Source organism: Oryctolagus cuniculus, chromosome 1 (assembly GCF_051225735.1).
Source record: "Oryctolagus cuniculus isolate XC-2025 breed Fujian yellow rabbit chromosome 1, ASM5122573v1, whole genome shotgun sequence".
In the NCBI taxonomy this organism is placed as follows: domain Eukaryota; kingdom Metazoa; phylum Chordata; class Mammalia; order Lagomorpha; family Leporidae; genus Oryctolagus; species Oryctolagus cuniculus.
Window position 1 is genome coordinate 106,714,444 of NC_142867.1, and position 23,217 is coordinate 106,737,660.

Consider the following 23,217-nt stretch of genomic DNA (forward strand, 5'->3'; position numbering starts at 1 on the left):
GAAGGCCAAGAACTCCATGGTCAGGCATCTCCACTAGACCTCCCACATGGGACTGAAGGGGCCTGAAGGGGCCTTCTTTACAGGCTCTGGTGACACAGGAGATTGGTACCCAGGAGCCCAGGGTAGTTCTGATAGTGGAAGGAAGACGTATAAATTTCATTCTGGACACTGGAGCAACTTTTTTCTATTCTCCACTCCAGCTTTGGGACTCCCTCCTCTTGTACTGCTACTGTAAAAGGTGTGTCGAAAGCACCTCAGGTTAAATATTTCACCCAACGTTTAGGCTGTGTCAGGAATGATCTAATATTTACTCACTCCTTTTCAATCATGCCAGGAAGCCCAGAACCTTCACTAGGTAGGGATCTCCTGGCCCAGATGAAGACCACAGTTCTTACAGGACCAGGGGAGATTTTATGCCTCCCTCTGACAGAGATGAACAATCCTGAAGTTCGGAGTACCTATTTGGGTTGGGCTATAACTGTTCAGCTTGTTCATCTTTTTTAAAATTTATAATGTTTTAATTGACATAAGGTAAAAAATTTTCATGTATTTCCTAAATATAGATTTAAGAGCACAATGACATTTCACACTCTATGCTCCCTCCTGGCCTGCCCAATGATATATTTTCAGATTATTTTATAATCACAGGCTTACTCCTCCACAAAATAAAAAATTCAAAAGTAGTAAGTGGAAAAACCACAGTTCCTCAAGAGTATATACAATGGTGGTAAGCAATAATCAAATCTCAAAATGTCAATTTTTGTGCACATATATGACATTTTTTTGTGTTCAGCATATTAATTAAAAATCAGGAAAAATATATTTGTCCTTTGGGGACTGTCTTATTTCACTAAGCATAATAGTTTATAGTTGGATCCATTTAGAATCAAGACAGGATTTCATTCTTTTTATTTATGGCTGAGTATAGTGTATATATACCACATTTTCTTTATCCAATCATCAACTGATGGGCATCTGAATTGATTCCATATCTTAGCAATTGTGAATCAAGCTGCAATAAACATGGGGGTTCAGATAACTCTTTTATATGCTAATTTCATTTTGTTTGGGTAAATTCCCAGGAGTGCAATGGCTAGGTCATATGGTAGATCTAGCTTCAGATTTCTGAGGAAACTTCATATTCTCTTCCACTGATTGCATTAGTATACTTTCTCACCACAGTGTATTAGGGTACCTTTCCCCCCACATCCTCAGCAGCATTTATTTATTTATTTATTTATTTTTGATTTTGGATGATAGCCATTCTAACTGTGGTAAGGTGAAACCTCACTATGATTTTGATTTGTATTTCTCTTATGACTAGTGATCCTGAGCAATTTTTTCATGTGTCTGTTAGCCATTTGAATTTCATCTTTTGAAAAATGCCTTTTTAAAGCACTCTGGCCTCAGAACCAGCCCTTAAGGCATTTGGATCTGGTTTTAGCCCATGAGAGTTACGCAGGCATGGAAAGCCAAGACACTGTGGCAAAAAATGACCTAAATGAAAGATCTCTACAAGTGAGATCCTAGTGGAAAGAATGGGCCATCAAAGAAGGAGGTACCTTTCTCTGAAGGGAGGAGAGAATGTCCACTTTGATTACAGCCCTTTCTAAATAATGCCATAGTTTGTGGACTCAAGAGGCTTCCATAGCCTTGGCAGCTCATGACAAGAGCCTTGGGTGATTACTGACATCATAAATAAGAGTGTCATTTGTTAAATCAACAACGGGAGTCACTGTGCACCTGCTCTCCATGTAGGACCTCTGTCCTTAATGTGTTGTACTATGCGAATTAATGGTAAAACTACTACTCAAATAGTACTTTATACTTTGGATGTCTGTGTGGATGCAAACTGTTGAAAATCTTTACTTAGTATAGAGTTGATCTTCTAAATATAAAGATAATTTAAAATGAATCTTAAGAAGAATGGGATGGGAGAGGGTATAGGAGATGGCATGGTTTGGGGGTGTGAAGGTGGGTATGGGAGGAAGAGGCACTATAATCCAAAAGTTGTACTTATTATGTATTTATTAAATAAAATCTTTCTATAAAAATAAAACAAAATACTTTTGTAAGCAAAAAAGGAAAAATGCCTGTTTAAGTCTTTTGCCAATTTCTTTTTTTAAAAAGATTTATTTATTTGAAAGTCAGAGTTGCACAGAGAGAGATGCAGAGAGAGAGAAAGAGGTCTTCTATCTGATGGTTCACTCCCCAATTGGCCACAACAGTCAGAACTATGCTGATCCGAACCCAGGAGCCAGGATCTTCTTCTGGATCTCCTGTATGGGTGCAGGGTTCCAAGGACTTGGGCCATCTTCTACTGCTTTCCCAGGCCATAGCAGAGAGCTGGATCAGAAGAGGAGCACTGAGACTAGAACTGGTACCCATATGGGATGCTGGTGCTTCAGGCCAGGGTGTTAACCCACTGTGCCACAGCATCAGCCCTGCCAATTTCTTGATTGTATTGTTCCTTTTGTTGTTTTAGAGTTTATTGAACTCTTTATAGCTAGTGGATATTAATCCTTTATCAGTTGCATAGTTTGTATATATTTTCTCCCATCTGTCAATTGCCTCTTGACTTTATTGAGTGTTTCCTTTGTAGTGCTGAAGCTTCTTTGCTTGATGTAATCCCATTTATCTGTTTTTGCTTTGATTACTTGTGCTTCTGGGGTCTTTTCCAAGAAGCCTTTCCCAATTCTAGTATCTTGCAGAATTTCCCCAATGTCAGTGATTTGTTGGTATCAGGTCATAGATTTGGATCCTTGATCCATTGTGAGTTGATTTTTATATAAGAGGTAAGGTAGGAGTATTGTTTCATACTTCTACATCTGGAGATCTAATTTCCTCAGGACCATTTGTTGAAGAGATTATTATTGCTCCAGAGATTGATTTTAACTCCTTTTTCAAAGGTTAGTTGGTGTTACATGCCTGGATTGATTTCTGGGGTTTCTATTCTATTCCATTGGTCTGCAAATCTATTTTTATGCCTCTACAAGGCTTTTTTATTATAGAATGTGTTAAAAATCTTGTATTTTTATGCCTCAGAATTTGTTTTTGTTGTTTAAGATTGCTTTAGCTATGCAGGGCCTCTTGTGCTTCAATATGAATATTAGCATCATTTTTTGTAGCTATTCAAAAACAATTGACTCATGTTGTTCAGACTCCATATGTTTGCATATTTTTTGGAGTTTCTTAAGTTGTTAACTTCCAGCTTCATTCCATGTGGTCAGAATCGATACATGTTATGATTTCCATTTTTTGAATTTGCTTGACTATGATGTGTCGTCATGAAGGTGTTTTCTGTTCATGTCTATTATGAGTTCTATGTGCTTTCTGTACTTGGGTGTATCTTTCTTTCCCCCAATTAGAGAAGTTTCCTGTTATTATTTCGCTGAATAGGCCTTTTAATTCAGTCTCTCTTTCCACACCTTTACAAACTCCTAAGAGCCGTATGTTATGTGTTTTGATAGTATCCCATAAATCTCAAACACTGTTTTCAGTTTTTCTAAATTTTTTTTAGTCTGAAAGAGATATTCAAATATTTGTCTTCTATCTAGGACATTCTTTCTACCTCACCAAGTCTGTTCTTAATGCTTTTCACTGTATAGTTATTTGACATATTGACCACTTCACTTCTAATATTTTGAGTTGATTTCTCTTCAATATCTCTTTCTCTCAGTAAAAGTTTTCATCCATGTTGTATATGGATTTCATTCTCTTGAATTTGTTTCTCATTGTTTTGAGTAATCTTATGATCTTTCTTTTGAATTCTTTTCAGACATTTCATCAACCTTTTCTTCTTCACATTCTAATACTGAATTACTCTGTGTTTCTTTGAGGAAGTCACATTGTCTCTCTTCTTCATTTTTTTTCTTGTGTTTCTATTTTTTAGGCATTTGTGGAACCACTTGTTCATTTTCTCTTCTGATGGCATTTATCTTTGAAATATGCCTCTTGGCTTAGTGAGTGTTCCTTCAGTGGATATTCAAAGGTGTGTTGGTGGGGACAGGAAGCTCCAGTCAGTGCTTGGGAGTGGTGCAAGTGTCCAGGGTGATACCCAAGTTGGGCATGATAGATCTTTTGTATTGTCAGCAAGGTGGAGTGTATGATCACATCAGCTGGTGTGAGCCTTGCTTCACCCTCTCTCTACCAAGGTATTCAATGACTAGATTGAGCCCCCAGTGTCTACACAACACACCCAAGCAAGCACATCTACCACACTAAGACATAAAGACCTGTGTGGGGCTCAACGTGAGCATGTTTCCCTCTGTAATAACTCACTATAAGCATTTAGGGAACTCTGAGCCTCTGAAGCCTGACAGTGATTGCTGAGAGACCCAGCAACATCCCACACATTGTCACGAAGTCACAGAATTCCCATAGTCATAATGCACAGGGCTCCCACAGTCACAAGGAACAAGAGATCCACTCTTAGCCCAGTGAGCCTGCTCCACCCATGGAGAGAGCTGAGGGATTCCCAGAGCCTGCTGCCTGTTGGTGTTTCACCTTGGTAGTTTGAGAGTACAGTCACCCATGATAGAGATAGGATAGGGGAGCACCTCACAGTCTTAAGTGGGTGCCCAACCCCCTTCTAACTCCCCTGAGAAGACTCAAAGTCAGTAGTGACCATGGATTTATCCCTCAGATAAAATCCCCTACTTGTACATGCATGAGCTACAACTGCCTGCACTCGCCTTATCAAGACGAGGCCTTCTCCCTGCTCATTGCCGGGAGTCTTTAGGAGGGGATGGGAAGCAGGCGATGTGCTTTCCTTTCATGGGGTTGGGTGGGCACCCTGCCTCTCCGCCAGATTTAAACTCAGTGTGGTCTGCAAGGTTCTCTCTAGACAATATCAGCAGGGACAGGGTTGCTGCACTTTCTGTTCTTTCACTTCTAAGAGGAATATGTCTCCTGGCTGCTCAACATTTCGCTGCTGGGTGTGGCACTTTGTAGGGATCGGGGAAGGGAAGGAAGCAGTTTCCCTGCTCTAAACCCAGCAGTTGCTCACGTCCCAGTCAGCTCCCCAGCTCCACATGATAAGAGATTAACACCCAAAGTATTTAAGAAATTCAATTCAATGGTAAGAAAAGAAATAATCTGATTAGAAAATGGGCCAAGAGAATGAATGAACACTTATCAAAAGAAAACATGCAAATAGCCAACAGATATATGAAGAACATGTTCAACATCAGTATACATCAAGGAAATGCAAATTAAAACCACAGTGAGGGGCCAGCACTGTGGCTCACTTGGTTAATCCTCCACCTGCGGCACCGGCACCCATATGGGCGCCGGGTTCTAGTCCCATCTGCTCCTCTTCCAGTCCAGCTCTCTGCTGTGGCCCGGGAGGGCAGTGGAGGATGGCCCAAGTGCTTGGGCTCCTGCACCTGCATGGGAGACCAGGAAGAAGCATCTGGCTCCTGGCTTAGGATCAGCATAGTGCCAGCTGTGGCAGCCATTTGGGGAGTGAACCAACGGAAGGAAGACCTTTCTGCTGTCTCTCTCTCTCTCTCTCTCACTGTCTATAACTCTACCTGTCAAACAAACAAACAAACAAAAAAAATCCATAAAAAAAAAACCACACTTAGACAACACCTTAAATGTGTTAAAATGACTATTATCTAGAAGAGAAATATATAAGGGTGGGAAGGATGTCTTGTAAACTGTTGGTGGGAATGCAAATTAGTATATCCATTATGGAAAACTGTGGGAAATAAGAATGCCTGAAGCCACCCACCCACCAAAGGATGGACTCAGAAACATGAAATAAGCAGAAAGTGAGGCTTCTATGGCTACCTGGTCTAGAGAATGGTGACAAGCAGGTGGAAACATGCAACTCCCTCAGAGCCTCAGCTCTTTCTATCCCTGGTATGCAGAGGTCCTTTCCCCCAGGTTTCTCATTGGATGGGAAACTTTGGAGGTACAATAAAAACCCAACATGGCACTAAGGCAGGGTGTGGGAAGGGTAACAGGGGTGGGTGTCGCTGGGCAGATCTAGGACAGGGGAAAGCATCAAGGCTCCAGGAACTGAGGTGCAAGAGCATAGTGTGACAGGCATCCAGTGGCTACAGATTACAGAACTGCTGAAAGTTGCTAAGATAACAAGTGGTGAATGGTTTGCAAAGCCACGCAGCCATTGATCTCCTTTGGGTTTGCAACACTCTCTCCTACATGCTACTGAAGCCTAGTATCTTGACTTCACCAAGGTAAGTTAAATTTTTATGAAAGTACTCCATGATCACTTCTCACAAAACTATGTGGACATTCCTCAAATTTAAAAATTAGATCTATCACATGATCCGCAATCCCACTACTAGGTATATATTTAAAGGAAATGATGTCAGTGTGATGAAGACATATCTATACTCCCAAGTTCATCAAAGCATTATTCACAATAGTAAAGATAGGGAAGTAACCTGATGAATAGATAAAGGAATCTATGAATAGTTTTTTTTTATAATATGGCTTTGCATAACCTTTTGGAAGTTTCCTTAATATGCATGGATTTGAAATTTTTTTGTACCAACATAAATTTATCTTTTAAATCCATCTTTACTCAAACTTTTAAAAAATATATATGTATTTATACATATATATGTACATACATATGTTATACATACATACGTACAACATATATATGTACATACATATGTTATACATACGTATGTACATATATATGTTTTTCAGTCTTATACAAAAAATAAATCCTGTCATTTGTAGAAACATGGATGAACCTGTAAGACATGCAAGTAGAATGATCCAAGCACAGAAAAACAAATATTGCATGATCATAATTACATGTGGAATCTTTAAAGTCAAATTCATAGATGTAGAGTAGAATGATATCTGTCAGGGGCTGGGAGGAAAGAGGGGAGAATAGAGAGATGTTGGTTGGAGAATACAAAGTTTCAGTTAGGGTGAATAAGTTCTGGAGATGACTGGTACCTACAGTTAGTAATAATGCATTTCATACTTGACACAAATTGCTAAGAGAGTAGATCTGAAATGTTCTTACCATGTCAACAAAAATGGTAATGTGAAATGATATAATTATATTACTATAATACATAACAATATATTATATAATATTAATATATTATGTTAATTAGCTGATTTTAGTAATTTCATAATGTATGCTCATGTGTACTAGACATGTGCATTTTTTATCTCCAGCAGCATCTCAATAAAGCTGGAGACAAAAGGAATCCTGAACCTCTGTCTTAATTGTCACAATAATATAGGACAAAGCAGTAGAGAGAAACAAGAAAGGAGAGAATTATATTTATTTATATAAATATATATATTTATATATTTATAATTATGCATTATAAAGTATGGGGAAAGATTGGAAGGAACTATAACCCTTTTCTTTGAGTAAATTCCTCTAGAAATTATCTGCTGACACCTGGTGATCACAATCCTGTTATCCATGCAGTTATAAAGACATGTACCTGGAGGGACTGGATCAGATGCAAACAAACATGATGTATTTTGAGATACACACACACATACACAAATATGAAAGACAAGCCTGTAAATATATGTATCTGTACCTACAGATCTATCTATCATCCATCTACACCAGTATAGAGAGAGCTAGATCAAAGGCCCCTCATGCAAAGTAATGTAGACTGATGTACCATGGCCACTTACCACCATTAATGTCATGCTATCTACAAAACACAGTTTGCTCTTTTGGATTCTCTCCTTTCTTGTTCCATATGCAGAATTGCAGCAGGATTTAGACTGGTGGCTACTCCTCTTACAGCCTGACATTTAATTTAAATCTTTAGGGCTGGAGTGCTTTTTGTTTGCAGTGGTTTAGAACAAGGAGGCAGAGTTTAAAAAGAAAGTACTCGGCCGGCGCTGTGGTGTAGCGGGTAAAGCTGCTGCCTGCAGTGCCAGCATCCCATATGGGCACCGGTTTGAGTTCTGGCTGCTCCACTTCCGATCCAACTCTCTGCTATGGCCTGGGAAAGCAGTAGAAGATGGCTCAAATCCTTGGGCCCCTGCATCCACGTGGGAGACCTGGAAGAAACTCCTGGCTCCTGGCTTCATATCGGCTTGGCTCTGGCTGTAGTGGCCAACTGGGGAGTGAACCAGTGGATGGAAAGCCTCTCTCTCTCTGCCTCTCCTTCTCTCTGTGTGTAACTCTGCCTTTCAAATAAAAATAAATCTTTTTTTCAAAAATAAAATACTCCAAATGTTGAGAGGAATCAGCTAAAGTGATTCTCCGGTGTTCTGAAACTGTGGACCAGGGCTTCTGTTTTTCTTGTTTCCAAGTTTTCAGGTATTTCCCCTTCTAATGTGGAGGTGACTACACATCACAGTCAAACAAAGGCATAAGCAAGGGAAGTACAGTTTGCACATAAATATATAATGCCTCAACCAACTGTTGACCTTGCCCTGCAATTAGCTGTCTGTTCTTTAAAAATCAAGCTTTGGAGCTTCCTCCTGCCACTGGCTGTGTAGAATAAACAGGAACAGATCCCTGAAAAGGAGAGCTGTGACTCCAGCTGGCACTCTGTGGACACAAATAACATTTCAGCTTTTGATTGATGAAGCTTATTGGGAAACTCTAACCCTGAAACCAAGGCTTCGATCAAGGAGACTGTGCAGCTGTCATTCATTGGAGATAAAACGAGAAAATGACGGAGAAGCTATGCATCCACAGGTGCAGTGCCTTCCAACTTTTGCTGGTAGGCTTTAATGGAGTGGGGAGAGGGCAGAGAGCTGTAGACCAGTGGTGCTTTGCAAATGGCATGTCGCAGCCCTTTAGGGGGATGGTCAAATTGTTTTATTTGGGTATTAAAAATACTTTTAATGCAGAATACAACTGGGTGGGATAAAATAGAATAACTAGAAAATATCCAAGTACATCACATGTAGTTAGGGTAAGTATTGTTTTAGAAGGATTGTGGTTTGTGTGTGTATGTGTGTGTGTGTGTGCATGTTCATGTGTCCTGAATTGGGACTTGGTGTGGTTTTATTCACTCTGGATCCCAGGAGGTAAATTTGAGAACCACAACCATAATTTAGTTCTTAAGCCACATATTCACATACTTTTGGGATTCTGAGTTTAAGAGATAAGCCAGACACAGAAGGACAAGTACTGCATGTTCCCTTTCATATATGGAAGCTAAAACAATGTCAATGTGAACTTAAAAAGGTGCTTATAGGAAACTGAGAAAGTGGTGGGAGGAGGGGTAGATTTAATCAGCTTTGCTGCCCTACAGTCCAGTGGGCAACTGTGATCCACAATCATGTATTCTACACATATAAAGAACTGGAGGAAAGGAGCTGGTAGGCTCCAAATACAAAGAAAAGATAAGGAAATTTAAAAGGCAACTGCCTGATTTAGTCAGCTGATACTGTATTTATGTGCTGAAATATTGTACCATATGCCATAAAACTCTACAACTCTTTCATGTTAATAAAATTTTAATTAAAAACTAGAACTAAAATATTGAGCTACCAAAATTTTTTGTGTTTTTTTTTTATATTTACTGAGCTTTTCTTGAGACTAAGTTTTTAAATTTTTTTTTTAGTGAGCTTTTCTAAAGACAATAACTCTTGGGCTTTTTGGCACTGTTTACTGACAACTTTGGCATGAGGGGATAAAACCCAAGATGGAAACAAGTGTCCTAAAAATATTAATGGGGGATTTATTGTGAAGCCTCTGGGGGCAGAGGAGACATGAGAGGGAGTGCATCAGAAAACTTGTGAGTATGCGTGTGCACATGTGTGTCAGAAAGATTTACAAACCAGGGTTTAGTAGAAGACATTTACTTTGGGTTAATGAAGCATTTACTTGGGTAAAAAGAAGCATTTACTGGGGTCAACAATGCTACAGCTTGCTGTCCACACTGAGTCTTCAATGAGAGAAGATGCAGAGGCCTGATGTGACTCCACACTTGTAGAAATAACTTGAGAGTCAGAAGCCAGGAATCCCTCAACTGGTTCTGATTCCTGCCCCAAGGAAGAACTTTGCTTCTTATTTCTAATAGAACATAGAAGGAACATTCTGAAAGCCTAGGAGACTCTCACCCTGTTCCAGAGATTACTGAGGAGGAACCAACATACCCAGACCAGTGCCATGTCTATTTGATTTCTTGTGTGACTATTTCTCCTGTCCTGTCTTGCAGGATATTCGTTTTGTTTCCAAATGCCATAGCTCGCAAGTCACTGGTGTTACTGATATTTACAATAGTTTTCTGGGTCATATACTTGGCTTCGGAAGACCACATGAAGGTAGGAATTGATTCCTTGTGTAAACTTTCACATAAAGTCACAATGAATGACTTCATTCTAATACCCCCTGCCTGAAAGGCAAGAAATAAAAGTTGAGAGGGTTCCCTAGTCAGCATTGCTCTTTTGGACAATATGTACTCCGTTGTTGCTATTTCTTAGGGGCAGGTGGAGCGTGGCCATCTCAGTGGTTTTTGGCACAGCCAACCAGCCCACCTTTCAATCCTTCCTTCTTTAGCCTCGGACACTGTACTCCAATTATATCTCCAATTAAGTTCCCTGTCTTATTCAGAACATTTTCATCATCTTTGTGTAGTCTGATTAACATGTGTCAGATTTTTCTTTTCCTGTGGTCTGTCTTTCTTTGTTCCTTTTCTTATTAATTTTTTCCAGTTTTTATTTTTTATTTATATAAGATGAACTCTGGCCTCATAATCAGCCCTTAAGGCATGCGGATCCGGCTGAAATGCCCATGAGAGTATTTCAGGCATGGAAAGCCAAGACACTCTGGGGGAAAAAAAAACCTAAATGAAAGATCTCCACAGGTGAGATCCCAGTGGAAAGAACAGGTCATCAAAGAAGGAGGTACCTTTCTCTGAAGGGAGGAGAGAACTTCCACTTTGACCATGGCCTTGTCTAAAAATTATCAGAGTCAGTGAACTCAGGGGGCTTCCATAGCCTTGGCAGCTCATGACAAGAGCCTAGGGTGATTACTGATGCCATAAACAAGAGTGTCAATTTGTTAAGTCAACAACAGGAGTCACTGTGCACTTACTCCTCATGTAGGATCTTTGTCCTTAGTGTGCTGTACATTGTGATTTAATGCTATAACTAGTACTCAAACAGTATTTTTCACTTTATGTTTCTGTGTGGGAGCAAACTGTTGAAATCTTTACTTAATGTATGCTAAACTGATCTTCTGTATATAAAGAGAATCGAAAATGAATCTTGATGTGAATGGAAGGGGAGAGGGAGTGGATAAGGGCAGGGTTGTGGGTTGGAGGGACGTTATGGGGGGGAAGCCATTGTAATCAATATTCTGTACTTTGGAAATTTATATTTATTAAATAAAAGTTAAAAAAAAAAGATAATGGGAACTAGCAAAAGAGCTTAGAGCATACTCAGGAGGTTTCTCTTCTTGGGTCATCTCTCCAAATTCTGAGTTCTTTAGATTTCTTCCTTTGATCTTCTTTTCTTGCACACTTGTAGGACTTCATTCATACCCCCCATACTCCTTTGTTACCCGTATTAGTGTTTCTTAAAGTTAGACTTGAGGGCTCTCTGCACCAGAACTTCCATGTTTGTGCCTGTGTGTGTATAATGCAGATTCCTGAGCCCTACTCCAGAGTTACTGAAAGTTTGGGGGTTGAGCCTATGTTGTATTCACAATCTCCCCTGCTGATTTTATATAATGCTGAAGCTTAACAACCTCTACAGTGTGTTCCCAGAGCAGAAGCCACTTCTGAGACCCACTGCTGTACATGTGTTGTTCATTGGATGTCTCCACTTAAGCCTCTCAAAAATGCTGCCCCACCCACATACACAAATACACAGTATGAGTGGGCCTTTGAACTTGTCATTAAGACACTTGTATCTCATATTTGAGTACCTGGGTTTGAGTCTATCTTTGGCTCTGGAGTCCAGCTCCCTGCTAGTGTAGATCCTGAGAAGCAGCAGGTGATAGCTGAAGTGGTTGGGTCCCTGCCACCCAGTAGGGAGACCTGGATGGAGTTCTTAGCTCCTGACTTCCACCCAGTTCAGTCCCAGCTGGTGTGAGCATTTGGGGGGTGCATTAGACCAGAATTCTCTACCCCCTCTCCACCCTCTCTGCCTCTTAAATAAAAAAAGAAAAGGTGGGCAAGACATATTTAAAAACACACTCTGAATCTGTTCTATCTCACACCATCTTCCCTTGGAAAAACAAACAAAACAAGTCTACAAGACCTAATGGAAAGAAATTTCCTGTGCTTTCCTGTATCTCTCCTATCTTGACTACTGACTGCAGACCATGTAGTCAACCAAGCAAAAACTCTCGACTAGGTAAAAACCAGTAAGTGTTAGAAAACCTGCCTCTCAAATCAGACCTTTTTTTCTCCATCCATATTCCTTGCTTTAAAGTTTAGTCCTTTGTCATTTCTCACTTAAAGTGCTGAAAAATAGCTACTAATTAATTTCCCTGCCTTCAGTCTCCATCAGTTCTAACCATTCATTCAACAAACATTTGCTGTTTGTACATTGTTTCAGGTTTTGATATAGACACAATATCATGGTTGTTTTTAATAATTTGAAATTACACTTCTAAAGGAAAATTTGAATATGGTACTCTAATCACCTTTAGTTTGGTATAGGTGAAATTCCTTGGCATATTGTTTCATTTAGTCTCATTTGGGTAAACGACACAGAACTTCCATTGTCCCAAGACATTCTTTCACTGCTGTCTCATCTACCTGCTCTTCCTTCAGGAGTCCACAAAGCTAACTTTTTAAAAAAATTATTTATTTTACTTGAAAGTAAGAGTTACACAGAGAGAGAAGGAGAGGTAGAGACAGACAGACAGACAGAGAGAGCGAGAGAGAGAGAGGAAGAGAGAGAGAGGTCTTCCATCCGCTGGTTCACTCCTCAGTTGGCCGCAATGGCCGGAGCTGCGCAGATCCAAAGCCAGGAGCCAAGAGCTTCTTCTGGGTCTGCCACGTGGGTGCAGGGGCCCAAGGACTTGGGTCATCCTCTACTGCTTTCCCAGGCCATAGCAGAGAGCTGGATGGGAAATGGAGCAGCAGGATCTCGAACTGGCGCCCATATGGGATGCTGGCACTTCAGGCCAGGGTGTTGTTGCACCACAGTGTGACCACAAAACTAGCTTATTACTTCCTTCAAGTCTTTCCTCAAATGTCATCTATTTGATTCTAGAAACAGCCCATCCTAACCTCTTAAAATTCCTCCTACCCTTTTGACTTCCTTTTTGCAATGGTGCTTTTCACTCCCTGCTGTACTCTATGAGTTACTGACTTATTATGTTCTTTGAATATTGTCTATCTTGATCTACCATAAGGTAACATATAAGAAGGAAAATATTTTTGTATTTATTTGTTGTTAACTTCCAAGTATCCAGAATATTGTGTGGCAAAAGGAGGTGCTTAATAAATAATTGATAAATAAAGAAAGATTGTTCAGTGATCTAGGTGAACGGTAATGGTAACTGAAAAATAGAACTAACAATAAGGATGGAAAAAAATCAATGAATTTGAAATAGAATTGGCAACAATAATGATTGGCTAGGAGGGTAAATGGTGGAGTTAACCAGGAACTGCATTCTAGGTTTGCAGAGCTATAGGGCTGTGATAACTTTCATTGAGTATATGAATATGTCAGAGTATGAGAAATACTGTTGAAGAACAGAAAATTAATTTATACAGAAACAATTTATATTTGAGATCCTTTCAGATCATCAAAATGGAGATATATCTTCAATAGACTATTGAATATGTAGATCTGAGTAAAACATGGTTTAATGGGTTAAGGTGCCATTTGGGAGGCCTGCATTCCATATTGGAGCACTTCGAGTCCTGGGTAGTTCACTCCTGATCCAACTTCCTGCTAATGCACCTGGGAAGCAGCAAGTGATGGCTCAAATACTTGGACCCTTGCTACCCATGTGGGAGACCTAGAAGACATGTTCCTTTCTTGGCTTCAGCCTGGCCCAGCCCCAGGCATTTGATTTTTCCATTTGAGGAGTGAGCCAGTCAATGGAAAGTCAATCCCACTCTTATTCTTACTGATTTCAAGTAAATAGTAAAACCTAAAAAAAGCACTGGGCTGAGATGTGAGTTGTAGGAGAGAAAGTGGGGAAAAGGGATGGAAGAGAACTTGCAACATATAATTGGCAGGAGTGGTGACTAAGTGAAAGCATGATAGTTAAAGGAGAACTGGAGTCTCAAAAAAGCACTTTGTTAATATGGGAGATACTTAAGTACATTTAAATTCTTATGGAAAGAGGCTAATGGAAAAAGTAGGAAGTAAACAAGAAAATATATGGTTATATTAAGTTAAACAGGATACTAGGAAGTGTAATTGCCAGCTAAGTATCATGGGTCTACAATGCTGACAAGTTTCAAAAAAAAAGAGATATTGGTACTGGAGGAGTACCTTCAACATAGATCTATTTTCAGTTAACTTTATACTCATAAGATTAACTCTACACTAAGTAGAGGGATTAAAAAGTAGTATGAAGAAAAATGTAAAAAACAAAAACAGACAAAAAACATTGTTCCTCAACAGTCAAGACAAGGGCTGGTCAAAATCACTGCATCACAAAATGTCAATTTCACTCCAATAGATTACCTTTTAGGTACTCTATTAGCTACTACAGATTGGAGAGACCATATGGTGTTTTTCTTTTTGGGACTGGCTTATTTCATTTATTTTTTTTTTATTTATTTTATTTTTTTATTTTATTTTTTTTTGACAGGCAGAGTGGACAGTGAGAGAGAGAGACAGAGAGAAAGGTCTTCCTTTGCCGTTGGTTCACCCTCCAATGGCCGCCGCGGCCGGCGTGCTGCGGCCGGCGCACCGCGCTGATCCGATGGCAGGAGCCAGGAGCCAGGTGCTTTTCCTGGTCTCCCATGGGGTGCAGGGCCCAAGCACCTGGGCCATCCTGGGACTGGCTTATTTCACTCAGTACAATGGTTTCCAGTTGTATCCATTTTGTGGCAAATGACAGGATTTCATTTTATTTTTTTTACTGCTGTGTAGTATTCAATAATATGCACATAGCATATTTCGATATTCAGTCTTTAGTTGATAGACATCTAGGTTGAATTCATATCTTAATATTGTAAATTGAGCTACACTGAATATGGCGTACAGCTGACTCATATACTGATTTCATTTCCTTTGGATAAATTCCTAGGAGTGGAATGGCTGGGTCATATGGTAGGTTTATATTCAGATTTTAGAAGTACCTCCATACTGTCTTCCACAGTGGCTACAACAGTTTACACTGCCACCAACAGTGGATTAGGGTACCTTTTTCCTAACATCCTGGTCAGCATTTGTTGTTTGTTGATTTCTGTATGAATGCCTTTCTGACAGGGGTGAGGTGAAACCTCACTGTGGTTTAGATTTACATTCCCCTAATGGCTAGGTATCTTGAGCATTTTTCATGTGTTTGTTGGCCATTTGAATTTCCTCTCTTGAAAAATACCTGTTCGAGTCCTTTGCCCATTTCGTAACTAGATTGCTTGTTTTCTTGTTGAGTTTCTTGAGCTCTCTATATATTCTGGATATTATTTTTTATCACTTGTATAGTTTTCAAATATTTTCTCCCGTTCAGTCAGTTACCTCGTCATTTTGCTGTGTTTTGCAGTGCAGAAGCTTCTCAGTTTAATGTAAACCCATTTGTCTATTTTGGGTTTGATTGCCTGTGATTCTGGGGTCTTTTCCAAGAAGTCTTTGCCTATGCTAACTTCTTGTAGAGTCTCCCCAATGTTCTCTAATAATTTGATGGTATTGGGTCATAGATTTAGGTCTTTGATTCATTTTGAGTGGATGTTTGTGTAAGGTGTAATGGAGGGGTCTTGCTTCATACTTCTGCATGTGGATATCCAGTTTTCCCAACACCATTTATTGAAAAGACTATCTTTGCTCCAGAGATTGATTTTTGCTCCTCTGTCAAAGATAAGTTGGCGGTAGATGACATGGATTGATTTCTGGATTTTCTATTCTGTTCCCTTTGTCTACATGTCTATTTTTGTGCCAGTACCAGGATGTTATGGTCATAACTGCACTGTAATATGTCTTGAGATCAAATATTGTGATGATTCCAGGTTAGTTTTTGCTTTTTAAGATTGCTTTAGCTATTTGGGTTCTCTTGTGTTTCCATATAAATTTTAACATCATTTCCCCAAATTTTCCAGTTTTGATTGGGATTTCATTGCATTTATACATTGCTTTTGGTAGTATGCACATTTTGATGATTTTGATTCTTCCAAACCATGAACCTGGAAGATTTTTCCACTTTTTATGTTTTCTATTTCTTTATTTAATGTTTTACAATGTTCATTGCAAAGATTATTGACATCCTTGGTTAAATTTATGCCTAGGTATTTAATTTTTTTGTGGCTATTGTGAATAGGATTGATCTTAGAGGTCTTTCTCAGCTCTGGGATTGTCTGTGTATAAAAAGCTACTAAGTTTTGTGTGTTAATTTTATATCCTGCAACTTTACCAAACTCTTTTATGAATTCCAATAGTCTCTTAGTGGTCTTTTGAATCCCCTATAGAATCATGTCATCTGCAAATAGGGATAGTTTGACTTCCTTCTTCCCAATTTGTATCCATTTGATTTATTTTTCTTGTCTAATGGCTCTGGTTAAAACTTCCAGGACTATGTATTTTTTAAAGATTTATTTTATTTATTTAAAAGACAGAGTTACAGAGAGAGGTAGAGACGGAGAGAGGTCTTCCATCCACTGGTTCACTCCCTAGATGGCTACAATGGCTGGAGCTGTGCTGATCTGAAGCCAGGAGCAAGGAGCTTCCTCCGGGTCTCCCATGTGGATGCAGGGACCCAAGGACTTGTGCCATCTTCTACCGCTATCTCTGGCCATAACAGAGAGATAGGTTGGAAGAAAGCAGCCAGGACTAGAACCAGCACCCATATAGGATGCTGGCGCTTCAGGCCAGGGCTTTAACCCACTGCGCCACAGCGCCAGACCCAGGACTATACTGAATATCAATGTTGAGAGTGAGCATCCTTGCCTGGTTCGAGATGTTAGTGTGAATGCCTCCAATTTTTTCCCATTCAATAAGATGTTGGTTGTGGGCTTGCCATGCATTTCCTTGATTATGTTGAGGAATGTTCCTTGTATACCCAATTTAATTAAAGTTTTCTTAATGAAAGAATGTTGTATTTTATCAAATGCTTTCTCTGCATCTATCAAGATAATAATGTGGTTTGTTCTTCCATTTGTCACATTTATTGATTTGCGGATGTTGAGCCATCCCTGCATATCAGAGATTAATCCCACTTGGTCAGGTGGATGTTCTTTCTGGTGTATTGTTGTATTCCATTGGCTAGAATTTTGTTGAGGATTTTGGAATTTATGTTCATCAGGGAAATTGGTCTATAGTTCTTTCTCTGTTGTTTCTTTTTTCTAAAAAAAAAAGATTTATTTATTTATTTGAAAGAGTTAAACAGAGAGAGAAGTAGAGGGAAGGAGGGAGGGAAGGAGAGAGAGAGAGAGAGAGAGGTCTTCCATCTGGTGGTTCACTCCCCAACTGGCCGCAACAGCTGCCAATCCAAAGCCAGGAGCCAGGAGCTTCTTCCGGGTCTCCCACGTGGGTGCAGGGGCCCCAGGACTTGAGCCATCTTCTACTGCTGTCCCAGACCATTTCAGAGAACTGTCTCAGAAGTTGAGCAGCTGGGACACAAACCAGCACCCACATGGAATGCTGGCACTGCAGGCAGCAACTTTACCTGCTCTGTCACAGCACTGGCCCTGATGTTTCTTTTCCTGGTTTTAAAATTAAAGAAATGCTGATTTCATAGAAGGATTTTTGAAGGGTCCCCCCCCTCCAATATTTTTGAGTAGCTTGAGAAGAATTGGAATCAGTTCTTTAAATGGCTGGTAGAATTCAGCAGTGAAGCCATTGGGATCTGCGCTTTTCTTTGTTGGGAGTATCTCTATTACTGATTCAATCTGTGCTTGGTTCTTGGTCTCTTTAGCTGTTCTATGTGTTTATGGCCCAATTTTGGTACATCGTACGTTTCTAGGAATTTATCCATTTCTTCTAGTTTTCCCAAATTATTCTATGTAGTAATTCCTGATGATTCTTTTTATTTCTGTGGTATCTGTTGTTGCATTTACTTTTTCATCTCTGATTTTAGTGATTTGGGTCTTCTCCCTCTTTTTTGGTTAGTTGGCTCAATGGTGTGTCAATTTTGAATTCCATTTCAAGCATTTCATCAATCTCTTCATCTTCACATTTTAATATTGAAGTACTGTTGTGTTCCTTTGAGGGGTTCATGCTGTCTTCCTTATTCTTGAATTTCTGCATTTATTTATAGGCATTTGTGAAGATACCTGTGGTTTTTTCCCTCTGATGGATTCTATCTTTGAACTATATGCTTCTGTGGCTTAGTGAAATATCTGCTCTTTCAATGAATTCCCAGAGGTTTATGCTGGGTTTGGCCAGGGAACTCTGGTCAGTGCTCCAAGGTGGTAAGAGTATCAAGGGTGACACCCAAGTTGGATGTGGTAGATCTCTTCTTGTTAACCGAAGGGGGCTAGGGTCACTTCCGTTGGCACAATCACACCCTCACCTCCTTTTCCAAGGATATCAATGCCTGGGTATTAGCCCTCAGTGAGTGTAACACTCATCTGTGATTCCTCATGAACTCTACAAAGGATCTGTGCATTCTTCAGTGTGAAGAATCCCGCTGCAATTATCCCTCCTAGGCAATCAGGGAGCTCTGATTATGTGGAGTCGCCTATAGTCATTGCCCCATGCCCTCTTGTGCCATCACAAAATTTCCACAATCTCAGCCCACAAGGCTCCCACAATCATGGGTTGCAGAAGATCGTCTCTGCCCCACTAGCCTGTCCCATCCACAGAGAGGCAGAGACAGTCCTAGGCCAGCTGCATGAGTGTGCTCCACCGAGGCAGTTTGAGTCCCAGTCTGCGGAATGTTGAGCGGCAGGGTCTGCATCAAAGTCGTGCATGTCCCAGGCCCTATCAGTGGGGAACACAGATTTTCCCCTTTGCTATAATCCCTGGATCACACTCATGCAACAAAAGTTGCTGGCTTAATGTAGCCTTCTCCCCAACAGTTGCTGGCTGCATGCACTGGAGCTGCTGCCACCAGTACTGCTGAGAAGACAGCATCTTGTCTCAGCCAGTTTCTGTGCACATGCACAAGAACTTCTGCAACAGCCTCTTATGCCCCAAATGGTGTCCACCCTCTCAGCTGGTTGCTGGGCACTGCTGTGGGGGGATGGGTGAGGTGAGAGAAACGTGCCCCCTCCCCTTTTTACTGGGTCAGCAGGTACCCTTTTCCCCTTTAGGGCTCCAGGCTGGACTCACACCTTTCTCTCCCTCTGGCTATATCACCAGTGGCATGGGTGCTGTAGGCTAATCTCACCTTAGTCTCCAAAGCTGGCACTTTCTCTGGCTCTCAGGTGCTGGGGTTGTGTGTTGTGTCTGTGTTCCTGTTGCATGTCTGCACCTTCCACATTCATGGCATTCCTCTTCCTTTGGTAGAATTTCCACTGTGATTTTCTACGTTTCCCCTGAGAACGTACTTCCTACACTTTTTTTTGTGTGTGTACTATTTATACCTTGCCTAGAGTAGTTTGCTGTTCCCCATTCTGCCATCTTGGGATCACAAAGTCATCAAGATTTGTAAAAGTTTTCCACTGATCTAATTATTAGAGTATGACATACATGATGCTATATCTTTTCTTTCACATAGCCAAATATCTTATTACAGAAGAAATTTTGACAGCAGTTAATGACAAAGGAAATAGCATTCATATACTTGGGCTTCAAGATTTTCTGTTCAATGGCCAGAGTTGGGCCAATTCAAAGCTGGGAGCCAGGGAATTCTTCTAGGTCTCCCACACAGGTACAGGGGCCCAACTCTTGGGTTATCCTCCAATGCTTTCCCATGTTATCAGCAGGGAGTTGGATCAGAAGTGGAGTAGTTGGGTCTCAAACCGGTGCAAAAATGGGAAGCTGGTGCCGCAGGCAGAGGCTTAACCTATTACACTACAGCTCTGGCCCTGTCTAAACACTCTTATTTTGAGAATATCTTTGATAATCAACATGAAGAAAAATGTTATCTTTTGAACTGATTGGTACTTAACACGATAATAAGTGATCTGGTAATTCTATCATGAGAAATCTATTATAAATATGTAATCTTATCTATATAAAGTTGGAAAATATCTCAATGTTCTGTAAAATGAAAACAAATAGATACAGTTCAATTGTACAATATTGTTGGCTACACAATCCAGGTTATATAAGCAACTGAAAAATAATGATCATAATAAGTAAATGACAACAACAACATAGTTATAGTATGTGATATTAACTGCTAAAAAGTGTTAACACTATATTTAGTATGACTAAAATTACACATGATATATACATGGGAGGAGAAAGAATGGACATAATAAATCAAATATGCAATAAAACAAATAAAAGTTAGGTACAGTCATATTTAAAAACTTGCTCTGGCTCTGGCTTCCAATATATATTAAATGATTTTATAAAGAAAAGATAAGTGAGGGAATGAAAGGAAAAAAATTAAAATTCAATCATAAAAAATTAAAATTCAATCATGAATCAAATCATATCAAGTTTTAAAAAAATGTATTTGAAAGTCAGAGTCACAGAGAGAGGAAGAGACAGAGAGAAAGAGAGATCTCCCATACGCTGGTTCACTCCCCAAATGGCTGCCATGAAGTCAGGAGTCAGGTGCTTCATCTGGGACTCCTATGTGGGTGGCATGGGCCCAATTACTTGGACTATCCAGCATGGAGCTGGATGGAAACGGGAGCAGCCAGGACATGAACTGGCATCCATATGGGATGCTAGTGTTGCAGGCAGTGTTCTTATCTACTACGCCACAACGCCGACCCTTATTGAGTTAATTTTTAAGCCAGGCCTCCCCAACAAAGCCATCTACTAACAGCAGGGGAGATCACACTATATGGAAATTGATTTTAGTGATTCCATAACTGAAAAATAGTTACAATTGATTTTTGATATGTAATTTCATCCCACTGAGATGTGAAATGAACCATAATAATTTGTATTGAAAGCAAGCCTTATTATTTGCTGATGCTATGCTTTTTCTCTTCCATACTTCAGCTCTTCTTCAGCTTGAGAAACCCTGCCCCTTTAATCCAATGGAGTATCTTCAAATGGAGCATTTCTCCATCTTCAATGGAGTATTTCTCACTCTCGGAAGCACTACTGAATCCAGTGGTTCCAGCAACAGAGACTGAGCTGAGAGTAAAGGAAATCCTGGAGAAACTGGATCGGCTGATCCCACCCAGACCTTTCACCCACGTGAACACCACCACCAGTGCCACACACAGCACAGCCACCATCCTCAACCCACGAGACAAGTACTGCGTGGGGGACCAGCTGGAAGTCTTGCTGGAGGTGAGGGACCACTTGGGACGCCGGAAGGAATATGGTGGGGATTTCCTGAGGGCCAGGATGTTCTCTCCAGCCCTGAAGGCGGGAGCCTCAGGAAAGGTGACCGACTTCAACAATGGTACCTACCTTGTCAGCTTCACTCTGTTCTGGGAGGGCCGGGTCTCCCTGTCTGTTCTGCTCATCCACCCCAGTGAAGGGGCATCAGCTCTCTGGAGGGCAAGGAACCAAGGCTATGATAGGGTGATCTTTGTGGGCCAGTTTGCTAATGGCACCTCCCAGGTCTTCTCTGAATGTGGCCTGACCCTAAATACAAGCAATGAACTCTGCCAGTACCTGGATGCCCGAGACCAAGAAGCCTTCTACTGCGAGAGGCCTCAACATGTTCCCTGTGATGCCCTGACCCACATGACCACCAGAACTAGAAATATTTCCTATCTTAGCAAAGAAGAATGGAACCTTTTCCACAGGTAAGCAGGCCCTCAAACACAATGATAGAGAAAAAGTATACTGAAGATTAGATCCACTGTGCCTAATATGAAGGTACTTCAATTGCTTCTCAGCCTTTTGGCTAAGATAAAGTGTAATATGAAGGTACTTCAAGAGATTTATAAGAAAGTGGAATTAAAAGCATGAATTTATTCTGATACAAAAACTTTTTGAAATCCATGCATAATTTTCTCATATTATACTCTTTCACATAATATGAGAAAAATTGCACCAAAATGAATGCATATATTTAATTCTATTTTCCATATACTTAAAAATAGTTTTTTATATTATTATTTGAGAGGTAGAGAGAAAGTGAGAGGGAGGGAGAGAAAATTAGCTTCTGTCCACTGGTTCTCTTCCGTCCTCCAATGTCTGCAATGACTCCAGCTGAGTCAGGGATAAAGCTGGGGGGCAGGAATTCAATCCAGGTCTTTGACTTGTGTGGCAGGAATCCAATTATGTGATCTGTCACTGTGGCCTGTGAGAGTCTGCATCAGCAAGATGTTGGAATCAGGAGTTGACCCTAGGCACTCTGATGTGGGATGTGGGTGTTCTACTCTGACTCCCTAGCTGCCAGGGCAAACACTTGCCCACTATGAAATTTTTGAAGTTGCCTGATAGCTTTAGCTTTTATCATGAAAATTGATGTTGTCTGAGTCCAATGTTCAGAGCTGATTCTGGTAATATGTTCACAAGACCCCACACAGGTCACCTCTAGAAACATTTGCTAAAAGGAGTATGACCAGTGGAACTCTTTCTATAATATATACTTATAATTTTTCATGGTCTATGATACTGACACATTCAGTAGGGCTGTTTTGTAGGCCAGCTTTTCCTATAATGCGTTCTATGAATATTAATCCTCCATAGCACTAACAGACAGTATGGAAAAGAAAAATGTGGTAAATGGTATCATTATTCAATCTCCTTTATCCTTTATATGTAACAAGTCATCAAATTCGGTAAATTATACCTCCCAACTCTCTCCCACACTCAGCTATTTGTATTGTTGTCGCTACTAGCCTGTATAAACTAGTATTATTCCTCAACCAGATTATCACAAAACCTCCAGAGCTGATTTCCCTGCCTCAGTCTTGCTTCTTCCTATCTAGTCTCCAAACCACACCTAACTAATTTTTTTAAATGCAGATTTGTCTTTTATTTTTTCATGTTTAAAAACCTTAACATATTAAGTTGTTCATCAACAGTCAGGGCAAGGGCTGGTCAAATCACCATTTCTCATAGTGTTCATTTCACTTCAAAAGGTTTCCTTTTTGGTGCTCGGTTAGCTGTTACCGATCAGGGAGAACA

At 40.3% G+C, this 23,217-nt stretch overlaps 1 protein-coding gene across 3 annotated transcripts in view; it reads left to right on the forward strand.

The window, feature by feature from the left end:
• Positions 1 to 8,446: 8,446 nt before the first annotated feature.
• The window catches only part of LOC100357107 (NXPE family member 2), a 38,795-nt gene continuing 24,024 nt past the window's right edge, over positions 8,447 to 23,217 (forward strand). For 2 of the 3 annotated variants that reach the window (XM_089312786.1, XM_002708413.4), the window contains exons 1-3: positions 8,447 to 8,674; positions 10,146 to 10,251; positions 21,124 to 21,884. In XM_089312786.1, coding sequence (XP_089168912.1) covers positions 8,649 to 8,674; positions 10,146 to 10,251; positions 21,124 to 21,884 — 893 coding nt within the window. In that variant the 5' untranslated portion in view covers positions 8,447 to 8,648. Of the gene's footprint in view, positions 8,700 to 10,145; positions 10,252 to 21,123; positions 21,885 to 23,217 lie in introns of all 3 variants that reach the window. The other variant, XM_051849113.3, reaches the window with a different exon arrangement.